Genomic DNA, 25523 nt, shown 5'->3' on the forward strand with positions numbered 1-25523 from the left:
AAATCTCCATCTGAACAGAGAATGCCATTACGAGAGACTGGCAGTGGCAGGTGGCATGGGAATTTGGATTTTAAAAGGGACAAAGGAGAAACTGGGTGTAATTCACTAATTATAACAAATTGTAAGATATAAAATGTTAATAACAGGGAGATGGTTGAGGTTTATAAGGGAATTCCATACTACTTCACAATTTGTTTTATATAATTAAAACTATTCTGAGGTAAACTTTATATTAAAAATAAATAAAAACAAAAAATACCAGAACTATGGTGATCAAGTTACAGTAGAACTCTGAGATTTCCATAGGAAAAAAAGAAAAACGTCAAGAAAAATAACCCACAAGCATTGCTTACAAAAATAAACACATTACAGTTTTGATTTGGCTACAAGAGTCACTCGGGGTCCTTCTCTGGGGGCACGACCTCCATGAGCATCTGAAGGTGCATGGTGACTGGCTCTGGAAAAGAAGCCAGGGGAAAAGTTGGTTAGAGATGGGCTTGTTGTGGGGAAGAGGGACAGTGATCTTAATTTCCAGCTAATATGTCTCCTTAATAACCTGGTTTTGGGATAGCTAGTCTGAGAGTTAATCAGGGCCCTCATACTAATCACATTGGTTCTTTGGATGTAAATTATTTTCTATGAAAGGATTAGGAACCTGCTGAGTATTTTATTGCCACTAAGCTATTTGTATTCTAGGAAAAATGAGACCAAGTTACACATACATACTTCCACTACACAAACATTATCTGAATTTGCTAAAGCTATGTTTTTGTTTGTTAAGATTTATTCATTTTTTATTAGAAAGGGAGATTTACAAAGAGAAGGAGAGACAGAAAAAAATCGTTCATTTCTGGTTTACTCCCCAAGTGGCCGCAACAGCTGGAGCTGTGCCGATTTGAAGCCAGCTGCCATGAGCTTCTTCTTGGGTCTCCTGGGAGGATGCAGGGTCCCAGGGCTTAGCATTCTCTACCGCTTTCACAGACCATAAGCAGGGAGCTTGATAAGAAGTGGAGCAGCCAGGATACAAGCCAGTGCCCATATGGGATCCTGGAGTGTGTAAGCTGAGGATTCAGCCACTGAGCCATCACAATGGACCACAAAGCAACATTTTATCTAAAATATAAGATCACTCATTGTTTTTAATTACCTTAACCCAAATTCTCACCAGGTTTGGAAGGGAGGAGTTTAATATTCTAGACCTGAGAAATGAGATTTTGTGACAGAAGCTCAAAATTAGAGGTTGCCAGTTGCTCTAATGTTATGATCAAATCTAAGTCCATTTCAGAACAAATGGGGAAAATGGCTGCCTTTCTTACACCAATGTTCTTTCTTTCCCTTGGGCAGGAATGTCCACAACTTTGTCCCTTCTCAGTGCAGGGTTCAGAGCAGGTGGAGGCACTGTTCCAGGAAGGAAAAGAGTGGGGTTTCCTGCAGCTGATTTCTATTGTGCTTGACAGAATCCGCATATGTAACACAGATGTTTAAGAAAGCAAACAAGTTCAGTCTTTTTGAGCACCTTGCAAAAAAAAAAAAAAATGACTCTTTAGAAGTAGAAGTGGCTTACCAAAGCTTTTAAACAACTGTGGGCAAGCATTTTTGTGCTGTGGTAATATGCCACTTGCAGCACCTGTATCCTTTATCAGAGTGCTGGGTGTCAGTCCCAGGTACACTTTGCATCCAGCTTTCTCTTAATTCACACCCTGAGGGAGCAAGTGATGTATCAACAATATGAGTCCAGCCTGGGAAAATGGCTCAAAAGCTAAATTCTCACCTTGCATCCGCCAGGATCCCATATGGGTGCTGGTTCCTTTCCAGGCTGCCCCACTTCCCATCCAGCTTCCTGCTTGTGCCCTGGGAAAGCAGTAGAGGATTGCCCAAAGCCTTGGGCAGCCTAGACCCATGCCCTGCACCCATGTGGGAGACGAGGAAAAAACTCCTGGCTCATGGAATTGGATTGGCTCAGCTCCAACTGGATCAGCTGGTTCACTCCAGAAGTGCACCACAGGATGGAAGTATTTTCTCTCTGTGTCTCCTGCTCTGTATAAATGTGATTTGCCTTTCCAATAAAAAAATTAAAAAAAATATATATATATATATCTCCATACCACCCAGATGGGAAACCCACAGAGTCCTGGATTCCTGGCTTTGACCTAAGTCACCGGCTATAACGGGGCATTTAGTTTGTAAACCAGGGATTGTAGATCTCCATCTCTGATCTTCAAATGAAAAGAAAGTGCATAAAAATTGTCTGATGATAGATGCAAACGAGGACTGCTGTGTGAGCAGAGTGAGATATGCACAGCCCAGGCACCTGTCACTCTCTCCCAGTCCAGCCTCTGTCACTGGGTGCTATCTGGAATGGCACTGAGCTCTCGCTGCTACGTGTGTTTGCCAGGAAGAACAACATGGGGCTCTGGAGATGGACGAGGATGCTGAAAACATGTAACATGACTGAACTGCACTTGACAGAGGTCAACATGGCAAGTTTTGCATTTGCATGTATTTTAAGGGACCTGGGGAGTGGGTGTTGAGCCTAGCAGATCAGACGCCCACTGTCCCACAGTGGAGGCTGGGCTCAGTCCCTGGTTCTGGCTCCTGACTCCAGTTTCCTGCTCACACAGACCCCGGGAGGCAGCAGGCAGAGTGTAACTGTGGGTCTGCCACCCATGTGGGAGACCTAGGCCGATCCTGGGCATCTGGAAGTGACCCTCTGTTGCTGTCTCTCAAAGACCTTAAAATGCTTTCCCTTCCTGCTTGCTAGACTTGATCAGGGGTCCAGGCCTGGCCTTCCTGAAGGGGCAGTGTGCTCTGTGAGAGCCCATGCAGAGGGGCCAGGTAGGATCAGGAAGGGCAGCTGAGGGTGTGGGATGCTCTGCCTGCCCGTGCTTCAACAACACAACTGCCCTGTGATACTTACTTGAGATTTTCTGGGCCCATTCAAACTTGTGGTAGACAAAGAGGAAGTAAAATATGAGGCCGCTCAGGATAAACAACACACAGTAGAGATACTCCCATGCAGGTTCCGTGATGATTGGGGCCAGGACCAGAAACACGGCTATGAGAGTCACCAGGATGGGGATGACAATGGGCACCTGCAAGCCAAACAACAAGGGGTCAGGCCGTGGCTGCACACGCCCGTCCTCCTTCTGGGGCTTTTCACTAAGAAAGCAGCATGGCTGCTAAAGCAGTGTCGTGAACACGTGGAACCCTCTCCAATTTCAGTTACTTTGATGTCGTTCTGTCACTCTTACTTCATCTACTCCACCTTTCCTCTGATGGTAAAATCTTTTTACTGTTATTCTCATGCCTCCTTTGCTGTAAAGGAACTGAAGGATTTGTCTTCTATGGTGTCTAATTCTAGCTCTGTGTGATTGTGCCTCCTGGTGCCTCTCTCTTCCCTATTCCTTGTACACCAGTAGCGAGATTTGGAGCCATGAATACTTTACAGTAGAGCAGTCAGTACAAGCACACGATACCTGATTATCACACTTTGAAATGACTAAGGTTTGGGCTTCAGAGAAGGAAAGCAGTCCAATCCCACCATTACAAATTGCCCCCATTAACTTCATCCTCCTAAACCAAAAGTAAAGTTTTAAATGGTTTGTAGCACCTATCAATCACCACTGTCCTATTATTTCACCAAGGGTTGCAAAGGAGTTACCCTTCCAGACTTCATGATCTGAAATTGTGTAATGAAACATTTCAGCTACTTGGTGATTTTGTGTGAGTTTGTACATGAAAGGCAGGGTAAATGCTTGCTTCTTCAGTTTCAGGATGATGAGGTGGGGCCTTGTGACTTGCAAAGTTGGCCCAGATGAGACTCACTGGCCCTTCAGCTCCCTGTCACATTCTGCCTGAAGTCGCCTGTCCTGTCACTGCTGCTCCCAGGACCCTCTGCTCTGCTCCCAAGGCTTCCTGGCATGACAGGATGGGGCATCCCTGGACTCCTCCCTCTCTCCAGTGAACTTTGCTTCCTTTTAGTAGGAAATGGCATTTAAAGACCGTTATGCAGGGAGTGAAGTATCTGCTGTTGTTTTTGCAAGGGCAAGGATTAATATTTTATCAAGAAGGAGAAACTTTTCATGTATCCATACTGATGTTGCCAATCTTAATATAAGGTATTTTTTAATGCCAGTTTCTTTTTTTTTTTCCCTGAACATCTTATTTCTTAACAGACTTAACATGATTGCTTTATTCTATAATATATCTATAAGAAATTGCAATACACAAGTATTAACACTGAATGTGTCGGGAGTGAGTAGGAATAGTGCTCTACTGCCACCATAGCTGGTAGAATGGGGCACAAAAGGCTGGAGTAAACACAATACTAGCCTGTCAGTGGCAAGCGAAGGTGAGGGGCCCCCAGAACCTGACAGCAAGGATCAAGGAGTGTATCTGCTGGCTGTGTACTCAGGAGCACAGTGTGGAGCACACTCTCACTGGAAGGCCGCACATTAGGCAGGGTCTGTGGAGGCACTGAGCAGTGGGTGTGCCCACAAGCAGAGCAACAATAGAGACATGCCTGCCTTGAGAAATAGTCCTGCAGTCTGGAGTTGCAGAACCTGCCCTGTACCATTCCTACCTGAATCCAGGGAAGGCAAGGTTACCCTAGCATTGAGAGCAGTTACAACAGTAGCCCACAAGGTGGCAGACGTTGACAAACATTTTGAGAATTAAAAAATATATATCCTCAGGAGCCAGCTTCCATCTGAAGGCAGACCAGAAAGAAATCCTCAAATCCACTCACTAGCAGGGTTTCAGCATATGTATCCATACCCAGCAACTCCCAGGTTATCAGACAGGCACAGTTGCCCCCAGAAACCCCCAACAACCCATCAGAGACAACAACTGCAAAGTGACAAGACAACACACAGGCAGGGCCTGGTGGCGTAGCCTAGTGGCTAAAGTCCTCACTTTGAACACGCCGAGATCCCATATGGGCGCCGGTTCTAATCCCGGCAGCTCCACTTCCCATCCAGCTCCCTGCTTGTGACCTGGGAAAGCAGTCGAGGACAGCCCAAAGCCTTGGGACCCCGCAGCTGTGTGGGAGACCTGGAAGAGGCTCCTGGCTCCTGACTTTGGATCGGCACAGTACCGGCTGTCACAGTCACTTGGGGAGTGATTCTTCAGATGGAAGATCTTTCTGTCTCTCCTCTCTGTATATCTGACTTTGCAGTAAAAATAAAAATAAATCTTAAAAAAAAAAAACAACACACAGGCAATAACTGCAAAGTGACAAGACAACACAAGGCATGGGGAGCAGCAGCAGAAAAAGAAATGACTCAGAAACAGCAGCCAGTGTTTCCGTGAAAATGTTGAAAAGACCACATAAGTCACAGAGTTACAAGATAAAGACACTGATGAACTGCCAGACAAGGAATACAAAAATTTCATCCTGAAACTCTTCAGAGACAATGAAAAATGTTGGGAAGAACTCAGGGTATTCAAGAATAACAGCACAGAAATTAAGCAGGTCCAAAATGAAATACTAGTGCTAAAGAGTAGAACAGAGAACCTGACCAACAGAATGAATGCTGAAGACAGAATATCAGAAATAGAAGACAACCAAAACAAGAACACACAATTAATTAAACAACTGGAAGAAGACCTGAACAAAGCCAAGAAAACTACACAAAAAATGAACAACACCATATCAAAAAGTCAAATACAGAATTATAGGACTTCTGGAAGGTGTGGAAAGAAAGACAGGAGTGTAGGATGTATTCAATGAAATTAAAAAGGAGAACTTCCAAAACACAGGAATACAAGAGCAAGCAAATTCAGGACAGGCTGAGAACCCCAGACAAATACGACCCAAAAAGACCTTCACCCCGACGTATTGTCCTCAAACTCCCCTCAAACTAATACAGGAAAGAATACTGAAACAAGTAGGAAGAAAACACAAGATTACATTTAGAGGAAAACCTATCAGAATCACTGCTGACTTCTCAAAAGAGACCCTACAAGCAAGAAGAGATCCTAAAACAGAAAACTGTCAACCAATAATAACATTCCCAGTAAAGCTCTCATTTGTATTTGAGAATGAAATTAAATCCTTGCATAGTAAAGAGAAACTAGAATACATCAACATTAAGCCAGCCCTAGAAACACTCTTCAGAAATGTGCTGGAGTCAGAAAAAAAGGGAATAAATCATAATCAAAGATGGCAAAGTGGAAGACCTTCTCATTAAACTCCATAAAAGGAAATAAAATTAAACACTGACACACACGTACACACTCACACACATGCATGACAGGCCTAAATCACAACCTCTCAATATTAACTCTAAACGCAAATGGCTTAAATTCATCAATCAAAAGACAGATTAACGGAATGGATCAAAAAACAGGACCTAATTACTGTTGCCTACAAAAGACATAGCTAACAAGCAAAGATGCAAAGAAGGTGAAAGTGAAATGATGGAAAAGGATATTCCACACCAATGGGGAAAAAAAAAAAGATTCGGTGCAGCTGTTCTAATTTCAGAGGACAGACTTCAACATAAGAAATATTAAGAGATAAAGATCGGCACTACATAATGATAAAGGGAGCCATCCACCAAGAAGAAACAATATTAATAAATGTTTACACACATAACATAGCAGCATCCAGCTTCATGAAACAATTATTGATGGACTTAGAGGAGACACAGATCCCACTACAATACTAGTAGGGGACCTTAAGACCCCATTAACACCATTAGATAGATTAACAAGATAGAAACTCAGCAAAGAAACAACAGAACTCACAGACAATGGAACAAATGGACTTGATTGATACATATACAGAGCCTTCCCATCCCAAGGACATAAAATGTACATTTTTTTCAGCTATACATGGCATCTTCTCCAGGACTAACCACATGATAGGACACTAAACAAGTCTCATTAACTTTTTTAAAAAGTTGAAATCATACCATGCATCTTCTCAGACCACCACGAAGTGAAACCAGAGATCAATAAATCAAAATAACCCAGGAAATATGTAAACTCTTAGAAGATGAACAACATGCTTCTAAACAAACAATGGGTAAGAGAAGAAATTATAGAAGAAATCAAAAAATTTCTTGAAACCAACGAAGAGTCAGACACTGCAATCCAAAACTTGTGGGATACCACCAAGGCAGGGTTACAAAGTAAATTTATTGCAATTGTTGCTTATGTCAACAAACAAGAAAGACACCAGACAAATGAGCTAAGCATGCACCTGAAGGAATTAAAAAACAGCTGCAAAATAACCCTCAAAACAACAGAAAACTAATCTAAATGAGAATAAACCAAATTGAGATCAAAAGAACAATACACAAAATCAATGACTCAAAAAGTTGTTTCTTTGAGAAAATAAACAAAATAGAGCCCACACTGCCCTGACTGACAAAAAAATAAAATAAAAAAAAAAAAAAAAGCTGGAGAAAACAAGAATTAATAGAATCAAAGATGAAAAAGGGAATATAACAACAGACACCACAGCGATACAGAGAATAATTAGAAATTGCTACACACATACGAATCAGAAGAACTTCATGCAATGGACAGGTTCCTTGACTCACACCATTTACCAAAACTTAGTCACGAAGCAACAGAAAACCTAAATAAACCTATACCAGAGACAGAGATCAAAGCAGTAATTAAAGCACACTCAACAAAGAAAAACCCAGGCTTGTATGGTTTCAGTGCTGAATTCTACAAAGCATTCCAAACAGAGTTGACACCAATTATCCAATAATTCTTCAAAACAATAGAAGGGGAGGCAACCCTTACAAACTTGTTTTATGAGGCCAACATCACCTTAATACCAAAACTAGGCAGAGAATTAACAGACAAATAAAACTAAAGACAAATATCCCTGATGAATATCAACACTAAGATCTTCAACAAAATACTAGCCAACAAAATACAAAAATACATTAGACAGATTATTCACCTGGACCAGGTTGGGTCCATTCCTGGCATGCAAGGATGGTTTAACATTCAGAAATTGATAAATATGATACACCACATGGAAAAACTGAAGAAGAATCATATGATGGTTTCAATAGATGCAGAAAAAGCCTTTGATAAAATCCAACACTAGTTTATGGTAAAACCCCTAAATAAGGTAGGCATAGAAGGAATAATCCACAACATAATCAAAGTAATATATGAAAAACCCAATGCCAGCATCATACTAAATGGAGAAAAACTGGATCCCTTCCCACTGAGATCTGGAACCAGACAAGAATGTCTGCTATTGCCACTGCTATTTAACATAGTACTGGAAGTATTTGCAAATGCTATAAGACAAGAAAAGGAAATCAAAGTGATTCAAAATGGAAATGAGGAAGTCAAGCTGTCTCTGTTTGCAGGTGACATGATTCTATACACAGGAGAACCAAGAGACTCAATAATGAGACTGCTAGAACTTACACGAGAGTTTGGTAAAGTGGCAGGGTACAAAATAAATGAATAAAAATCAACGGCCATAAGAACACAAACAACTCCAAGGCAGAAAAAGAACTAATTAGCATTGGAACCCTTCAAAAATAACTGGGAAGAAGATTAAATACTTGGGAATAAGCCTAACTTAAGGTGTGGAAGACCTCTACAAGGAAAACTACAAAACATTTTAAAAAATAGAAGACTTCAAAAAGTGGAGAAATACACCATGTTCCTGGATGGGGAAAATGAACATTATCAAAATGTCCATATTATCAAAAGTAATATATATATTCAACACGATTTCAATCAAAATACTGACAACATTCTTCATAGAGCTGGAAAAAATGATACAAAGGTTCATCTAGAAACACACACACACAAAACCACAAATAGCCAGAACCATCTTGAAGAAAAAGAACCTAGTGGGAGGGATCACAATGCCAGATCTTTGGACATACTACAGGGTGGCAGTTATCAAAACAGCCTGGTACAGGCACAGAAACAGAGAGGAAGACCAATGGAGTAGAATAGAAGCATCAGAAGGAAATCCACAAGTACATCCATCTAATCTTCAACAAGAAAACAGAAAACAATCCAAGGAAAAAGGAAAGTCTCTTCAATAAATGCTTTTGGGGCAATTGGTTAATAACCTGCAGACATAAGAAACAAGACTTACACCTTTCACCATACACAAAGATCAAATCTAAATGGAAAAAAGATCTAAACTTACACCCAGAAAACATCAAACTTTTGGAAGAAAAAGAAACACTCTGCAAGATAAAGGCATAGGTACTGACTTCCTAGAAAAATCATCAAAAGCAAAGGGGATCAAGACCAAAATAAACAAATGGGACTACATTAAGCTAAGAAGTTTCTGCACAGCAAAGGAAACAGTCAACAAAGTAAAAAAGCAATCAGCAAAATGGGAGAAAATGTTTGCACACTGCAAAGGAGACAAGGGACTAATTTCCAGAATATACATAGAACAACCATTAAGAACAAAACAAACAAACCAGTCAATAAATGGTCAAGGGAAATGGACAGACACTTTACAAAGGAACAAATCCAAATGGCTAACAGGCATATGAAAAAATGTTCAAATTCCCTGGCAATAATGGAAATTCAAATAAAAACATTACTAAAATACCACTTAACTCCAATCAGAACAGCCCACATATAAAAAACCACCACCAACACCTGCTAGCAAGGATGCGGGGAAAAAGAAACCCTACTCCATTGCTGGTGGGATTGCAGGCTGGTGCAACCACTATGGAAATTAGTATGGAGAATACTAAAGCAATTGAAAATCCACCTACCACACAACCCAGCAATACAACTTCTAGGAATATATCCAAAAGATCTATTACATGAGAAAGCAATATGCACCCCTATGTTCACAGCAGTACAATCAACAATCATAAAAATATGGAAGCAACCAAAATGCCCATCAACAGAAGACTGGATAAGCAAACTGGTTCATCTACTCTGCAGAATACTACTCAGCTATTAAAAAATGAAATAGGGCCTTGCACGATACAGTAGCAGCTAAAGTCCTTGCCTTGCATGCACAAAGATCCCATATGGGTGCTGGTGCATGTCCTGGCAGCCCTGCTTCCCATCCAGCTCCCTGCCTGTGGCCTGGGAAAGCAGTTAAGAATGGCCCAGAGCCTTGGGACCCTGCACCCATGTGGGAAACCTGGAAGAGGCTAGGCTCCTGGCTCCTGGCTTTGGATCGGCACAGCACTGGCCATCGCGCCTGCTTCGGGAGTGAATCATCAGACAGAAGATCTTCCTCTGTCTCCCCTCCTCTCTGTATATCTAAATTTCTAATAAAAAACAAATAAATCTTTTTTAAAAATAAAAATAAAAAAATGAAATATACTTCTTTGTGGTCAAATGGGCCTACTTGGAGACCATTATGCTAGGAGAAATGAGCCAATCCCAAAAGGTCAGATATCATATGTTTGCCTTATTATAATAAAAATTATACCTGTGAATTTTATCTTATTGCACTTCCTATTTGAAAACCATGTAATAAAGATCTTGTGATGTAACTTATTAAGCAACAATTCATAAGAGAACAATTGATTGTGATCACATGAGCTTGTTAATGCCCCTTTTGTCACTGTTATTACTACTACCCCTGGGTAATGAGGATCTAGTTCTCACTGTACTCCCATTAGAGCCACATGGATCATATGCTAGCATTTATTTCTACAGAAGATGTTGGATATACTTTCACACCACCTTAGCGTCACATCGATACCTTTGTTACATGTTCAATAACACCATGGAGAAGATCCTTTTTTTATTCTTTTTTTTTCTCTCAACCCACGGAGGACTGAACCAAAGGGGATGTATAATATTAACGTAGCATAAATAAGTATGTTCCCCTGGCTGTCCTCAACTGCTTTCCCAGGCCACAAGCAGGAAGCTAGATGGTTCTGGGCAGGGTTAGGCAGGCTCTCACACGTGGTAATCCCTAGAAGAAGCATGCTGGAAGCAGTAGACACTCCTTGGGCCTGCACATCATCCCCTCTAAGTCATCATGGGGAAACAGCTGCTCATGACCTTGGGCACTCTGCTTACCTTGATTGGCCTTTCCAGTTCTTTCTTTGTAAACCTCATCACAATGAGTCCTAGAGTTGTCACGCCATAAAACAACCATGCAGCAAAACTGAAATAATTGACTAGTGAATTAATGTCTCCAGGGATGATATAAATGGTCGCTATGATTCCCTGATAGAAAGAAGAATGAATTTTAGGTTATTAGTGCATAACAGCATGGCCCTTACCACTTCATAGAAGACTGCCCATTAGCCTGAGAAAGACATCCTGTAACCCAACACAGCAGGGGTTAAACTTGACTTGGCTGTAGGGTCTGTTCTCTGAAGCCTGACCCTGTGAGACCTGTGAGACCCTGTTCTCTGACCCTGTGAGATGTTTCCATGGTTGAGGTTGTGGTTTTTAGCCAGGATAGCCAAGTGAGGTTGTGTTTGTGTCAGCCCTGCCTAATGACTGGCAAGGGCCTTAGGCAGTGTGCTCAGGTGTGACCCTGACCTATGTTTCCCGCACGGCCCTGGACTTCCGTTTCTCTCTATCTGGTTGCTCTCTTCATGGTGAACAGTCTGACAGACAGCAGAGGTTCTTGTGGGGGTGGGGAGCAGCCAGAAATGTGAGTGGTCTCGGGACCCCAGATAGTTCCATGCAGCAAGGACCTCCAGCACAGAGCATCTCCCAGGGCAGGATGCCACAGCGCCTTTGTTGTGCCAGATGCATGACTTTCACATTTAGAGTGGCTGCAGACAGTCACCACCTACTAACTCACACATCCTCTCCTCCCTGCAGGCCAGTGGTCCCTTGTGGAATTTGTGACAAGAATCTAGAACAAAGGCACATGTGTGAAGGGAGCAGAGGTATATGGAGGAAGTCAGGCACAGTGAATTGCCTTGGGATTTCTGACGTACTTATTTCAAGTCAAGAAATACAGGAACTGGGCCCGGCGGCGTGGCCTAGCGGCTAAAGTCCTCGCCTTGAAAGCCCCGGGATCCCATATGGGCACCGGTTCTAATCCTGGCAGCTCCACTTCCCATCCAGCTCCCTGCTTGTGGCCTGGGAAAGCAGTCGAGGAAGGCCCAATGCATTGGGACCCTGCACTCGTGTGGGAGACCCGGAAGAGGTTCCTGGGTCCCGGCATCGGATTGGCACGCATCGGCCTGTTGCGGCTCACTTGGGGAGTAAATCATCGGACAGAAGATCTTCCTCTCTATCTCTCCTCCTCTGTGTATATCTGGCTGTAATAAAATCAATAAATCTTTAAAAAAAAAAAAAGAAAAGAAAAGAAATACAGGAACTTGGGCTTAGCAATGCACATCTATGTAACCATTCCAACTTAAGGGGCCCCCTACCCTTAAGGTGGTGTTGTCATGGAGAATCCATACTTACATAAAAGATGATGGCAGGGGCTGGAGTCAAGCGCCTGACACTAATGTAAGAGAGCACTTTGAGCATGTGGCCTTCCCTGGCAGCCACATAAATGAGTCTGAAAAACAAGCATCCAACAGTAAGAGGCTGCTCCAACTGTCCCTGAGAGAATCCAGAGTCCCACACAGAGGCCACATCTTCTAGTGGCCAGCTGGGACGAGGACTGCAACTTGGGAACAAGGCCCTGGAAATGCTTGAAGCTTAAACAAGCGTTCTGTGGGGAAAGATCCTAGAGGGGCCCAGCACAACTGCTCAATTGGTTAATCCTTTTCCTGCAAGCCCAGGTTCCCTTATGGGTGTCAGTTCGAGTCCTGGTTACTCCACTTTCCATCCAGCTCCCTGCTTGTGGCCTGGGAAAGCAGCTAAGGACAGCCCAGAGCCTTGGGACCCTGTACCCGCAAAGTGGTGAACCAGAACATCCAAAGCTGAGCTGATCTGAAGACGGGAACCAGGAGCTTCTTCACAGTCTCCCATGTGAGAGCAATGGCCCAGGGATTTGAGCCATCCTACACTGCCTTCCCAGGCAGTGGGGACTTGAACTGGTACCCATAAGGGATGCCAGAGCCAGAAGATGGAGGATTAACCTGTATACTATTGTACTAGCAACAGTTGCTATAGTTCTGGTCCACATCTTTGCTTATGGCCTGGAAAAGCAGATGAGGATGGCTTGGGTCCTTAGGCCCCTGCATCCACATGGAAACCTGGAGAAGCTTCTTGGCTCCCAACTTTTGATCAACTCATCTCCAGCCATTCTGGCAATTTGGGGAGTGAACCAGTGAGTAGAAGATCTCTCCTCTGTCTCTCCTTCTCTATATATAACTTTACAATCCAAATGAAAATAAACATGTGGGTTTTTTTTTTAAATGGCAGCATGGGGCCAGGTTTAATCCACTGCGTACAAGGCCAGCATCCTATATGGGTGCTAACTTGTATCCCAACTGCTCCATTTCGAGGCCAAATTCCAGCAAAATCCTCTAGGAAAACAGTGGAAGATGGCCCCAATGTGTGGGCCCCCGCTACCCTCGCAGGAGACCAAGATGGAGTTCCTGGCCCCTGGTTTCAGTCTAGACCATCCATGATTATTGTGGTCATTTGGGTACTTATTATTATTATTATCTAAATGGAATCAGGCATGAATGTCTGACACAGTGGTTAAGATGCTGCTTGGGATGCACACATCCCACACGGAGTGCCTGGGCTGGAGTCCTGGCTCTGCTCTGAGTCTAGCTTCCTGTTGCTGTGCATCCTCAGAGGAGACAAATGAGGGCTCAAGAACAGGGGTCCCTGCCACCACACAGGGAACCTGGACTGAGTTCCTGGTTCCCAGCCATAGTGTGGCCAAGCCTTGTCTAGGGCAGGATTTGGGGAGAAAACCAGGGGATGAAAGATTGCTGTCTGCCTTTCAAATAAATTATTTTAATGTTAGTAAGTGTTTTGGAATTAGATATAATGATAAACACATCTGGAAAGCTAAGCAGACCAAGAGAAATCTGACACATGAGCATGAATCTCAGATTTTACATTACTAAATCTATAAAAATGCTTTAATAAGAAAAATAACAGCACAAGTCAGCAATGAAACAAAGCATACCAGGTATTTATAATGGCCCTTCAAATGAGAAAGGGAAAAAAATTGATGATTCACTAAATAGTACTGGGAGAATAGTTAAAATCATGGAAAAATGAAAGTGGAATTTGTGTTTTATATTAAACTATCTCACACATATTGAAGAGTGAAAGTAAAATGCCAGAAACAGCTAGGTCCATATTCTTGAAAGAAGGAGAAACATAGAGGGTTGGTGTATGTGAGACAGAAAATCCAGAATCCATTAAGGTAATGTCACAAATTTGACTCCTTAAAAATGGTATGTCACAGGGACTGGCATTGGGGTACAGCAAGTTGAGTCACCACACGCAATGCACACATTTCTTGATGGGAGAGTTGGTTCAAATCCCGGATATTCTACTTCCAATACAAATTCCTGCTAATGCAGTAAATTCCTGCTAATGCAGTAAATGACAACCCAAGTACTTGGAGCCAACCCTGAGAGAGACCTAGACGGAGATTCTGGTTTCCAGCTTTGGCCCAGCCCAGTCTGGATGTTGGGGGCATCTGGAGAGTGAACAAGCAGGTAGAACATACCTGCCCCTACATTAAAAATTACTTAAAAAATTTTATACAATATAAATCCATATAACACAGGCCTTGGCCCATCCCCATGCTGTACAAGTTTGGAACTACCCATTTAAGTTGTAACAGACACATATGCAAATGGAAGCACTAAATCTCTGATTTCTAAGGGATAAACCTCATGAACTTGGATTGGGCAAAAGTTTCCAGATGTGATCACAAAAGGATGACAAAAAATACATAAAACAGGGCCCGGTGCGATAGTGTAGTGGTTAAAGTCCTCGCCTTGCACGCGCCGGGATCCCATTTGGATGCTGGTTCTAATCCCAGCAGCTCCACTTCCCATCCAGCTCCCTGCTTGTGGCCTGGGAAAGCAGCAGAGGATGGCCCAAAGCCTTGGGACCCTCCACCCTTGTGGGAGACCTGGAAGAAGCTCCTGGCTCCTGGCTTCAGATTGGCTCAGCTCCAATCGTTGCAATCACTTGGGGAGTGAACCATCGGATGGAAGATCTTCCTCTCTGTCTCTCCTCCTCTCTGTATATCTGACTTTTCAATAAAAAAAAAAAAAAAACATAAAACAGAGTTAGCATTGTGGCACGGTGAGCTGAGCTGCTGCCTATCATGCCAGCATCCCATATCAGAGTGCTGGTTCAAGTCCAGGATGCTCTCCTTCTGAATCCACTCTCTGCTAATCTGCCTGTGAAACCAGCAGATGATGGCCCAGGTACTTGAACACCTGCCAGCCCTGTGAAGATCAGGATAGAGTTTTAGGTTTCTGACTCCTCTCTGGCACAGCTCTGATTACTGCAGCTCTTTCTGCATCATCTGTGTGTGTGTGTGCACATGCGAGCACACATGTGATTTTTAGCTATTTTTTTTAATCAACTGCAAACAACAGGTCACTCCATTGAGATGGAATATAAAAACCAGTGGTTGCCTAAGACTGAAAGTGGAAACAGGGATTACCTGATTGGGCATGAGGGAGCTTTTAGGTTGATGGAAATGCTCTGGAATTAGATTGTGATGGTGTTTATACAGTTTTATAAATTTGCTAAAACAGCAATTGCATAATTACTAAGGGGGAGTTTTATGGTATTTATACCTCAGAAAGGCTATTAAAAATTGATTTTTATATACTCACAATCAGCCACTGTCATTTACAGTAAAATGAAAAAAATAATAAGACTTCAGGATAAATCGCACAAAAGATGTATAAAAACTGTGCAAAATGTATACCAAAAACTATTCCTAAACCTTCTTGGGAAAAAAAAACATAGATGACTCAAGTAAATGGTAGTTCACACCCACGGGATGGCAGACCTACCCAGCACTTCCAACTTGTGGCATAGCCCTGACCAAAACTCACAAGGCTTTTTGTAGAAACCAACAGGTAGAATCTAATATCCATAAAGATGAGGGAAACTGGTGACACCCCTCACCCGTTACATACAAGTGAAATTGGATCCTTTGTCTCCTTATCCAGGAGTCAACTACAGATGCAGCAAAGACCTAACGATAAGGCAACAAAGAGATAACAGGATTCTACAGGACACTGGTGTGGACAATCCTTTTTTATGTATGACCCCAAAAGCACAAGAAGCAAACGCAGAAATGGACAAATGAAATGGCATCCAACTGAAAAAGCTTCTCCTAACAGGAATCAATGAATTCGGGAAAAAAAAAAAAACTCACACACTGTTAGAACAGATTTGCAAAACACAGACAAAAGACTCACTTTAGGGAACAACCCACCCCAGCACGGTTGGAGATATGGTCCATTACCATATGGTCCACCCATTGGGTGGACTAGAACGCTGAGGATAACCGTGTGGTCTAGATGGGTATAAAGGCTTCGCAGCTACACCTGCTAATCAGGAGGTCCTCAAACATAAAGGTACCTACTTCCAGCAAAGCAAGGTAGGCAGGAGAAATTTGGAGAGCAAGCCTCAAATACTCAACTATTCAGCAGTTACATTCCTAGTCTAGTGCGATAATTCGATGCCCCAGGAAAATCTTCAAATTCAGGCCCGATTCCTCCCTCAGCTTAAGGTTTGCCACCAGCACTGTAAGGAAAGGATTTCAGCGATCAGGGATATAGGAGCTTGTGTCCTCCAGCGTGAGGTGCGTACTGCTGCCCTGCCTGCCCACTCCAGAGTAAGGGGCGGGGGTCCTACCTGCCCGCTGTGAAACAGGTTCCATTAGCAGCACCAATGGCTGAAAACGCCACAAACACCGGGACGATCCATGAGGCTGGGTAGAGAACACGGTCCCCGAAGGTCTGGGAAGGAAGCAATGGACACTGAGGGCACAACTATCTCTCACAAACACACACAAACACACACACACACACGCACGTCCTGAGGGCCAAAGAGATACACGTGTCACATCTCATAAAAACACGTGTGTCGCATCTCACATAAACACACAAGTATACACACACACACACACACACGTCCTGCGAGGCCCCACTGCCGAATCCCGACATTCCTGCGAAGGCCACCACAAACTCTCACTCTCAGCCGAGCTCCTGGCCACCTCCCCACCCCGGCCTCCCGCTTCCTTCACTGCACAAGGCCTCAGCCCCAGTGCCCCGCTGCTCTCCGCTCCCTGACCCCAGCAGCGTACCAGCCCTGACCCGCCATCCACACGCACCCCACCTCCACCCTCACGCCCCTCACCCCTCACCCACCACGCCAGGGATGCCATATGCCCCCACATCCACCCCTCACGCCCCTCACCCCTCACCCACCACGCCAGGGATGCCATATGCCCCCACATCCACCCCTCACGCCCCTCACCCCTCACACACCACGCCAGGGACGCCACACGCCCCCACCTCCATCCTCACGCCCCTCACCCCTCACACACCACGCCAGGGACGCCACACACCCCCACATCCCCCCTCACGCCCCTCACCCCTCACACACCACGCCAGGGACGCCACACGCCCCCACATCCCCCCTCACGCCCCTCACCCCTCACACACCATGCCAGGGACGCCACACGCACCCACCTCCATCCTCACGCCCCTCAACCCTCACCCACCACGCCAGGGATGCCATATGCCCCCACATCCACCCCTCACGCCCCTCACCCCTCACACACCACGCCAGGGACGCCACACGCACCCCACCTCCATCCTCACGCCCCTCAACCCTCACCCACCACGCCAGGGATGCCATATGCCCCCACATCCACCCCTCACGCCCCTCACCCCTCACACACCACGCCAGGGACGCCACACGCCCCCACCTCCATCCTCACACACCACGCCAGGGACGCCACACGCCCCCACCTCCATCCTCACACACCACGCCAGGAACGCCACACGCCCTCAGGCTTCAGCTCCCGCGCCCCCACCCCAAGGCCATGACGCACTTCCGCCCAGCACCCAGCACAGTCCCATCGCGCCTGCGCCCACGCAGCACCCCTTCCGGCCGCCCAGGCTCCCCACTCACCACAGCCACAGCCTGCGACTGCAGCAGCTCCGTGGGCGTCATGACCGTGAAGTAGGCGATGTTGATGAGGATGTAACTCACGGTCACCAGTGTGATCCCGATGATGATGGCCAGCGGCAGGTTTCTGGGGGCCGGTGGGACACGCGGTTGTCAGCTTGCCATCACGTCATCCCTCCTGGGCTGTCCCTCACCAGGGCCCAGAGCCTGGGACACTTCTCCGGAAGAATTCTCCTCCCTCAGGGACTCACCAGTTGTGGAAGACAAACCACTCAGAAATCAAGGTCTGGGCTCCTCCAGCCCCCTCCCCCACTCCCTTAGCAGCCACTGCCCTGGGCCCAGGGCCGCCACCTCAGAAGGCGCAGGAGACTGAGGGAGGTGACAAGTGGCTCTCCTTCCCACGAGAGACTGAGGGAGAAGTGGCTGCCTCTTCCCTCATCTCCTCTTCTGCCCAACGCAGCTCTCCTACCTGAAGGGGTTTCTGAGTTCTTCTGTGATATAATTGAGCTGATTCCTGCAGAAAGCAAAGAAACATGAATGACTTTTTCTTTTCTAAGGCGCTTGCATGATGGAGGATTCATCCCCACCGCCCTCTTCCTGCCTCAAGATGTAGCATCCACCACAGCAGTGCCATGAGGTCCTCACAGGGGCCAAGTCCTCTGTCCTTGAACCTCCAGAACTACATAAAGCTCTTCTCTTCATATTTACCCAGCTGCAGGCATTTCCTCACAGCAGCGAAAAAACAATGTACTTTATACAAGAATGACACACTAGAGGTCGGCCTCATTCAAGATGCTTTCCCCTGTGGAAAATTCTCCTGAAGGAATTCCAGGGAAAATTCTGGAAGGCTCCAGGGATAGTGGGGCTCAGGACTCTACCATGATCCATAGCAATGGCAGTTTCCAGGTGCTTTGAACAAATGGAAGCTTCTTTGTCTCCAAATGCTTCTCAGAAGGAAATACCAGCCTGATGAGCAGCCATGATGGCTTCTTAAGGCACATTAACACAATCTCATCAAGAATCTCCAGGGTGAAATACAACTGTTCTTGGATGTTCTTGGTCTTGGCAAGTGAGTGGGCAGCTGTGGCTGCCTCCACCTGAATTTTCCTGGGAAGGATTGTGTCAGGGCCCCAGGCTGCCTGTCCACAGGACACCACAACCAGGACTGGGGGAGTGCAGATGTCTCAGTGTCTCTGGAGTTCCATGTCAACAGAAAACTAAAGAGTGGGTGAGTGACACAGGGAAGCCTGAAAGTGAATCTGAGGCCAGCTGAAGCGCAGAAGGCAGATGTCCACTTTTGCCATGAGAAGTAAACTTGGTCTAAAGGAACCCCTGCCTGACTTGTGCCATCTGAGGAGTGCTAAACTTACCAACCATCATAGGCCCAGAGTCCATTGTAGAACGCCAGACTGATGGCTCCCACAGAGATTTGTGCGCCCTCGAAAGACTGCTCAAAATTCCTTGTGTTTCCTGTAATCGAGCCAGAGTGCACAGGGCAGGTGTCAGCTGAGCCTAGCTCAACTTTGCACTCTTCTCCACGTGAAAGAAGGGACATGTCATGATCCCAGTTACTAAATATGCCCTGAAGCTGGGCAACAAGATTCTGCTGCTCTCCTGCCAGACTTTCATGCATACACACAGGGGAAACTTGCTTGTGTGGTGGGCCCTGACTGCCTGTCCCAGTGCTTGTCACCTTGGGCCAGTAGAACAATCCCACTGATGATGATGATGGCCACGATCACCAGCTTGGCTGCCGTGAAGAAGTTCTGCACGTAACTGCCCAGCCGCACACTCAAAGCATTCACTATCGTGATGAGCCCTGGGGAGAGTTGAGAGAGCCTGTGTTCTGTACTTGTCCTGCTGGGAGCCTCCTTTATGCTGCTTTCCTGTCATTCATCTCACCACAAGGTTATTTCTTGCATTCTGAGAGGGCAAGATTTTTTTAAGGCATGCAACTGATGGCCCTGGGCACCAAGCCTGGCTGCCTGGAAACACAAAGTTACCTGCAAACGCCCCAGCCTGCAGCCCCTGAGATGCCTGCAGCTACTCAGCATAGAGCACTGGCTACTGCCAGGAGCCAATCCTACCCATTTTCTGCCCATACCACAGCCCCACCCAGACTCCAGCCCCACACTGAACCTCTGTTCATTGGAAGACCCAAGATCAGAGTCTCCGTGTGCCAGGCCTGCCCAGATGCCAGGCATGTGTACTCACAGATGGCTGCAGCAGCCAGGAATTTCACCACAACCTGGGGAGGCTCGCAGCCTGAGTAGAAGGGTGCAGCCACATACTCGGAGAAGCTGAGGCAGATGATGGCAAAGGACGAAGGCTTCATGACCACCAGGCTGGTCCAGGAGAAGAGGTAGGCAGGGATGGGGCCAAAGGCCTCCATCAGGTAGGGATACTCACCCCCTGACTTGGTGATCATCGTGCCAAGCTCCGCAAAACACAGAGCCCCTGGAACACACAGAGGAAAGGTCTCCAGCCCCCTTGTGAGAAATGTTTGCCTTGGCACATGTAGCCATCCTCCCCCAAGGTATGGGGCCATGCTCGTGCTGGTCCACCATGGTCCCCTCCCTCCTGACAACCACATGGTTGGGGTCAGGGTCTTTGAGCCTGACTGACCCCTGCCTACACAGGCCCACAGAAAGGAAACCCAGGTGGGGGCACAGGGAGCAGCATCCATTACCCAGTGTTGCAAGGACCCCACAGACTGCCCAGAGAATGAGACATGGTCCCACCGCTTCCGTGTTTCTGAGCACAGACTTAGGGGAGATGAAGATCCCAGAGCCGATGATGGTGCCCACAATGATGCAGGTGCCGCTGAACAGGCCCACCTAGAATGCAACGAGGAGGAAGAGGGTCCATGCTGGCACTGGGACCCAAATAAGGTGCAGGGGCCACCCAGATAACTGCAGCTCCAAGGCCCAGCGCTGCACTTTGTGCTACTGCAGTGACAATACCCAGGTGTTTTTCTAGGGTCTTAGCTTAGAAAAGTATTATGTCAGGCCAGCAATGTGGTGTTACATGTAAGGCTGCCACCTGCAATGCTGGCATCCCATATTAGTGCCAGTTCAAGCCTGAGATGTAATGTGCCTTGGAAAATAGCAGAGGATGGCCCAAGTGTTTGCGCCCTGCATTCATGTGGGAAATCCTGATGAAATCCTGTCTCCTAGCTTCTGCCTGGAAGTCATAGCTATGGTGGCAGTCTGGCGATTAAAACAATGAATGGACAACCTGTCTCTTTCTCTTCTCCCTGTCTCTTCCACTCTCTAACCATACAGAATCGAATAAATTTTTAAAGTATAAAAATGTATTTTAAAGTATAAAAGTATCTTTTAAATAATGAATTAATCCCCACAACTGTCCCATTGGAAAAAAAAATATTCACTTATTTATTTGGCAGGCAGAGTGATAGAGATGTTCTATCCACTGGCTCATATGTGAAGCAGCAGCAGTGGGCCTGGCATGATGGTGCAGTAGCTAAATCCTCACCTTGCAAGTATTGGGATCCCATATGGGTGCTGGTTCATGTCCTGGCTACTCCACTTCCCATCCAGCTCCCTGCTTGTAGCCTGAGAAAGCAGTGGAAGACGGCCCAAAGACTTGGGACCTCGTAAACGTGGGAGACCCAGAGGAGGCTCTTGGCTCCTGGCTTCAGACTGGTTCAGCTCTGTCTGTTGTGGCCATTTGGGGAGAGAGTGGAAGAGACAGGGAAGAGAGACAAAGACAGAGAGATTGTGAACAAGCAGATGCAAGATTTTTCTGTCTATCCTCTCTGTAAATCTGTCTTTCCAATAGAAATAAATCTTTAAAATGAAAATAAAAAAGCAGCAGCAGTGGCCATGTTTACCAGTAGCCTAGAATTCCTTCTGGTTCTCCTATGTTGGTGAGGTGGCCCAAGCACTGAAGTTATTTTCCATTGCTTTCCCAGTTATATTAATAGGGAACTGGATCAGAAGTGGAGCATCTAGGGCCTAGCACAATGGCTTAATTGATTAATCACCCCAACCCCACCCTGCAAGCGCTGGGATCCCATATGGGTTCCGGTTCATGTTTCAGCTCCCTGCTTGTGGCCTGGGAAAGCAGTAGAGGACGGCCCAAAGCCTTAAGATCCTGAAATCATGTGAAGGATCTGGAAGAAGCTCCTTCCTGGCCCTGGCTTTGGATTGGCTCAGCTCTGGCCAGCTACTGCAGCCATTTGGGGAGTGAACCAACAGATGGAAGATCTTTCTCTATGTCTTTCTTCTCTGTAGATCTGCCTTTCCAATTAAAGAATTTTTCAAAAAAGAAAAAGAAGAGAATAAGAAGTGGAAAATAAGAATGGAGAATAAGAAGTGGGATTAAACTTGCTGTCAAATGGGATGCCAAGTTGCAAGTGGCGGCTGAACCCACTTTACCACAATGCTAGCACACCAAAGCCCTGTGAATTGATTACAAGACATTATCCATCTTCTAGAGGAGAAAATGAGCTAGAAAGGTGAAATTAAGCCTGTAATTATATAGCCAGGCAGAATAGGGCTGGTTTCAAGCTCCTAAAGGAAGCAAAAAGGTAAGTTTAGGGCCTGGCATGGTATCCTAGCGGCTAAAGTACTCGCCTTGTATGTGCCAGGATCCCATATGGGTGCTGGTTCTTTTATTTTTTTTTTGGGGGGGGGGGCGTTGCTGGTTCTAATCCCAGCAGCCTCGCTTCCCATCCAGCTCCCTGCTTGTGGCATGAGAAGCAATCAAGGACGGCCCAAAGCCTTGGGACCCTGAACCTGTGTGGGAGACCTGGAAGAAGCTCCTGGCTCCTGGCATCAGATTGGCTCAGCTCCAGCAATTGTGGCTACTTGGGGGATGAATCAGCAGACAGAAGATCTTCCTACTGTCTCTCCTCCTTTCTGAATATCTGACTTTCCAAAAAAAATTAAAAAATAAATCTTAAAAAAAAAAAAGGTAAGTTTAGAAGACAGTCCTTGCCAAGAAAAGTCCTTCAGATGTGCGTCTTGTTTGGGCAGTGTAGAAAACTCATCAAAGCAAGGAGTAAAGTCAAAGCTTGCTCTCCTGGCTAGAGGAATCACATAATGGCTGAGAAAGGGAGGCCTCTTAAGGACAGAAACTTTAATTGAGAATTTTCCCTAATGCTATTTTGTAGAGCTGGAGCTTGCTGAGAAAAAAACCCAGGTCAGGTCCGCATTCCTATGAAGTTCAACAGCACGCAAATAAAGCTGCAGGGGGTAGAAATTCAGAACTGGGATCTGCTTGGCAAGGGGGCAACGGGAGCTTTTTGGGCTGACATACTCGACAAAATTCTCTAAACACTACTACTGATGAGTGCATTTTACCATATGCAAGTTGTGCACCCATCAAGGAAATAAGCCTGACTCAAGTCCTCGCTCTCAGCATCAGGCCCAATGTCCTCAGCCCCAGGCCAACCAGGGAAGATCTCAGTAGGTCTCCTGGCCACACAGGACTCCTAGAACACCCAAGCAGGGTCCCAGGAAGCATCATCCACTTCCCATCCTCAGCCTTCCTCAGAGGCCAAGGTTTGGCTCCCAGATGTCTTCTCAGAAACCTCCCTCCTGCTGAGGTACTGCTGAGTCTGAGTTGCCCAGGCCTGCATTCACCCTAGAGCTGCCCTAGGACAGGGTGGGGGTTTGTTCAGCTGTGCTCTGCTGGTGGGCCTTCAGGGGTCCCAGAGTTCATCGCTGGAAACAGGCCTGAGACTGGTGGGGAGGGAGGGGGGCTGCTGCCCATGTCCCAGGACACCAGGCCAACCAGCCCTGCCATCCCCTACTCAAGCCCCAGGGCCATGCTGCTCCCTGTCCTCTGTCCCTGTCTCCAACACTGCCTGGTGCCCTGCCCACATCCCCAGCTCATCCTACCCTTGAAGATTTCCCTGAGCTCTGTGCTTGTTTTATGCATGCCCTGGGTCCTCCTCCCCTCATCCTGTGAGCTGGGAGTCTTCCTGTCCCTCCATGTCTGGCCTCTGATGTTATCAAACATGGAGACTGACACAGGGTAGAGCCCTGGGTGCCTTTCTGCCACCATCCAAACCTGAAAGTACCCCTTTTTTCCAGGCCCCAAAACAGCCCCAGGTTCTCGCCAGGCTCTGGCTCAGACTGTGCATCCCTGTCCTGTACTGTGTCAGGCTTGCTGTGCTAGCAGACCTCATAATTCCTTGCCTGTCAGACATGCACACCTGAGAGGCCTCACATTTGGCCAGGTGTCATAGTGGGGACCCCGACCATCATAAGCTCCCTAACCCTAACCCTAATCCTGTGACCAAATACGGGCCCTCTAGGTGCTTAGCTAGCATGCATATTATTTAATGTCTTCATGTACGAAGTTCAAAAGGTCATGCTGAGTTTCCAACAAGAAGGAAAGAAGGAGCATTATTCACTTAGAGATGTACTTGACAGAGCAAACCACCCACCTCTGGGGACCACTGCAGAACTCAGCCCACTGCTGCACAGTCAGATAACCTCCCCTCCACTCCCCTACTCCCAACCTGGGAAGGATCTGCTGGGAACCAGATGTCCTTACCTCTTTTTGGAGATTTGTGGTCTTGGGCTCGTCACTTTGGATGGATTTCTCATCCTCTCGGCGTTTTCTGGGGCCTGTCTCCCCCATTTCGTGCTCCCGTTAGCTCCAGAGACTGTAAATGAGGCACAGGTAGGGTCTTGACCCATCCAAGGCAGACCATGTACACACAGCAGCCCCATGGTGCTGTTTCCTGCCATGGGGCTGGGGAACCTGCAGCAACGGACTCCAAACACCACCAGTGTCTTAACTGGTGTCCTGGCTGACAATCTGCTCAGCCCCAGGAACATAGAAAATTTCATGAAAAGATAAGTTTATTTTGGTGCTCCCTTCTCCTCCAGTAACCTATGCCCATGAGGCTTCTGAAAATGCATTCAATGGAAAACAAACCATGATGGGTTTAAGGATCTTTAAGTTTCCTAACAAACTCATCTGTTAATTCTATTTTGTCTATGAGGATTTGGAACTGCCCCAGACTGTTCAGGCCCAAGTGAGGCTGAGGGAGAAAACCAGCTTCCAGATCTTTTCAGAGCTCCGGGGCTTGGCTGTACCTGGGCTGCGCTTGCTCTGGCTCTCAGTCCTCAGCTAGGACGGGCTGCAAATGATGCTATCTTCAGGTGCCAACTTCATTGTGTTCTAAAGTGCAACTGTCTAGCAGCTTACTGGACTGGGCTTAGCAGAAGGCATTCCAAGGAAGGAATTTTTTTTTTTGCCTACAAATCCTTCTCAAGATTAAGGTCCCCCTCATGAAACACAGACACACACAAGTCATTGATGCAATGGATGAAGAAAGAAAAATCACTTCAAAGCTTAACTAGAAGATGGTTCTGTCAGTGAATTCTGTGTCCATGCCCCTGTCTGGACAGCTACAAGCCTTCCCGTTTTCTTGCCAGCCTTACCGTCCTTCTTGACCTTGCTGAGTTAGAGGAGCTGTAGGTCCAGCTGACCGCCAGACACTGCAGAGCTTGAGGAATGACCATGGTTTGTGCCTAGGAGTGAAGAAAGCCAGG

At 46.3% G+C, this 25523-nt stretch overlaps 1 protein-coding gene across 1 annotated transcript; it reads right to left on the minus strand.

Annotated features, from left to right (window-relative positions):
* On the minus strand, positions 1-25523 carry LOC101527006 (b(0,+)-type amino acid transporter 1-like). Its single transcript, XM_058674499.1, has 13 exons — positions 25413-25523; positions 24517-24628; positions 20678-20825; positions 20203-20445; positions 19682-19807; positions 19359-19458; positions 18458-18502; positions 17992-18115; positions 16708-16811; positions 12364-12460; positions 11008-11157; positions 2918-3092; positions 1-457 (listed from the first exon to the last, which is right to left on the minus strand). Exons 2-13 carry the CDS (start codon positions 24601-24603, stop codon positions 393-395), a joined length of 1464 nt encoding a protein of 487 aa, XP_058530482.1. The 5' UTR covers positions 24604-24628; positions 25413-25523; the 3' UTR covers positions 1-392.

Source organism: Ochotona princeps, chromosome 16 (genome assembly GCF_030435755.1).
Source record: "Ochotona princeps isolate mOchPri1 chromosome 16, mOchPri1.hap1, whole genome shotgun sequence".
NCBI classification, from domain to species: Eukaryota; Metazoa; Chordata; class Mammalia; order Lagomorpha; family Ochotonidae; genus Ochotona; species Ochotona princeps.

Coding starts and splice junctions, on each gene's coding strand:
- LOC101527006 (XM_058674499.1), bottom strand. CDS start 24,603: ATGGGGGAGACAGGCCCCAGAAAACGCCGAGAGGATGAGAAATCCATC. Junction 18,116..18,457: donor GAACTCAGAAACCCCTTCAG/GTAGGAGAGCTG, acceptor ACCGGCCCCCAG/AAACCTGCCGCTGGCCATCA. Junction 11,158..12,363: donor CCCCTGCCATCATCTTTTAT/GTAAGTATGGAT, acceptor TCTTTCTATCAG/GGAATCATAGCGACCATTTA.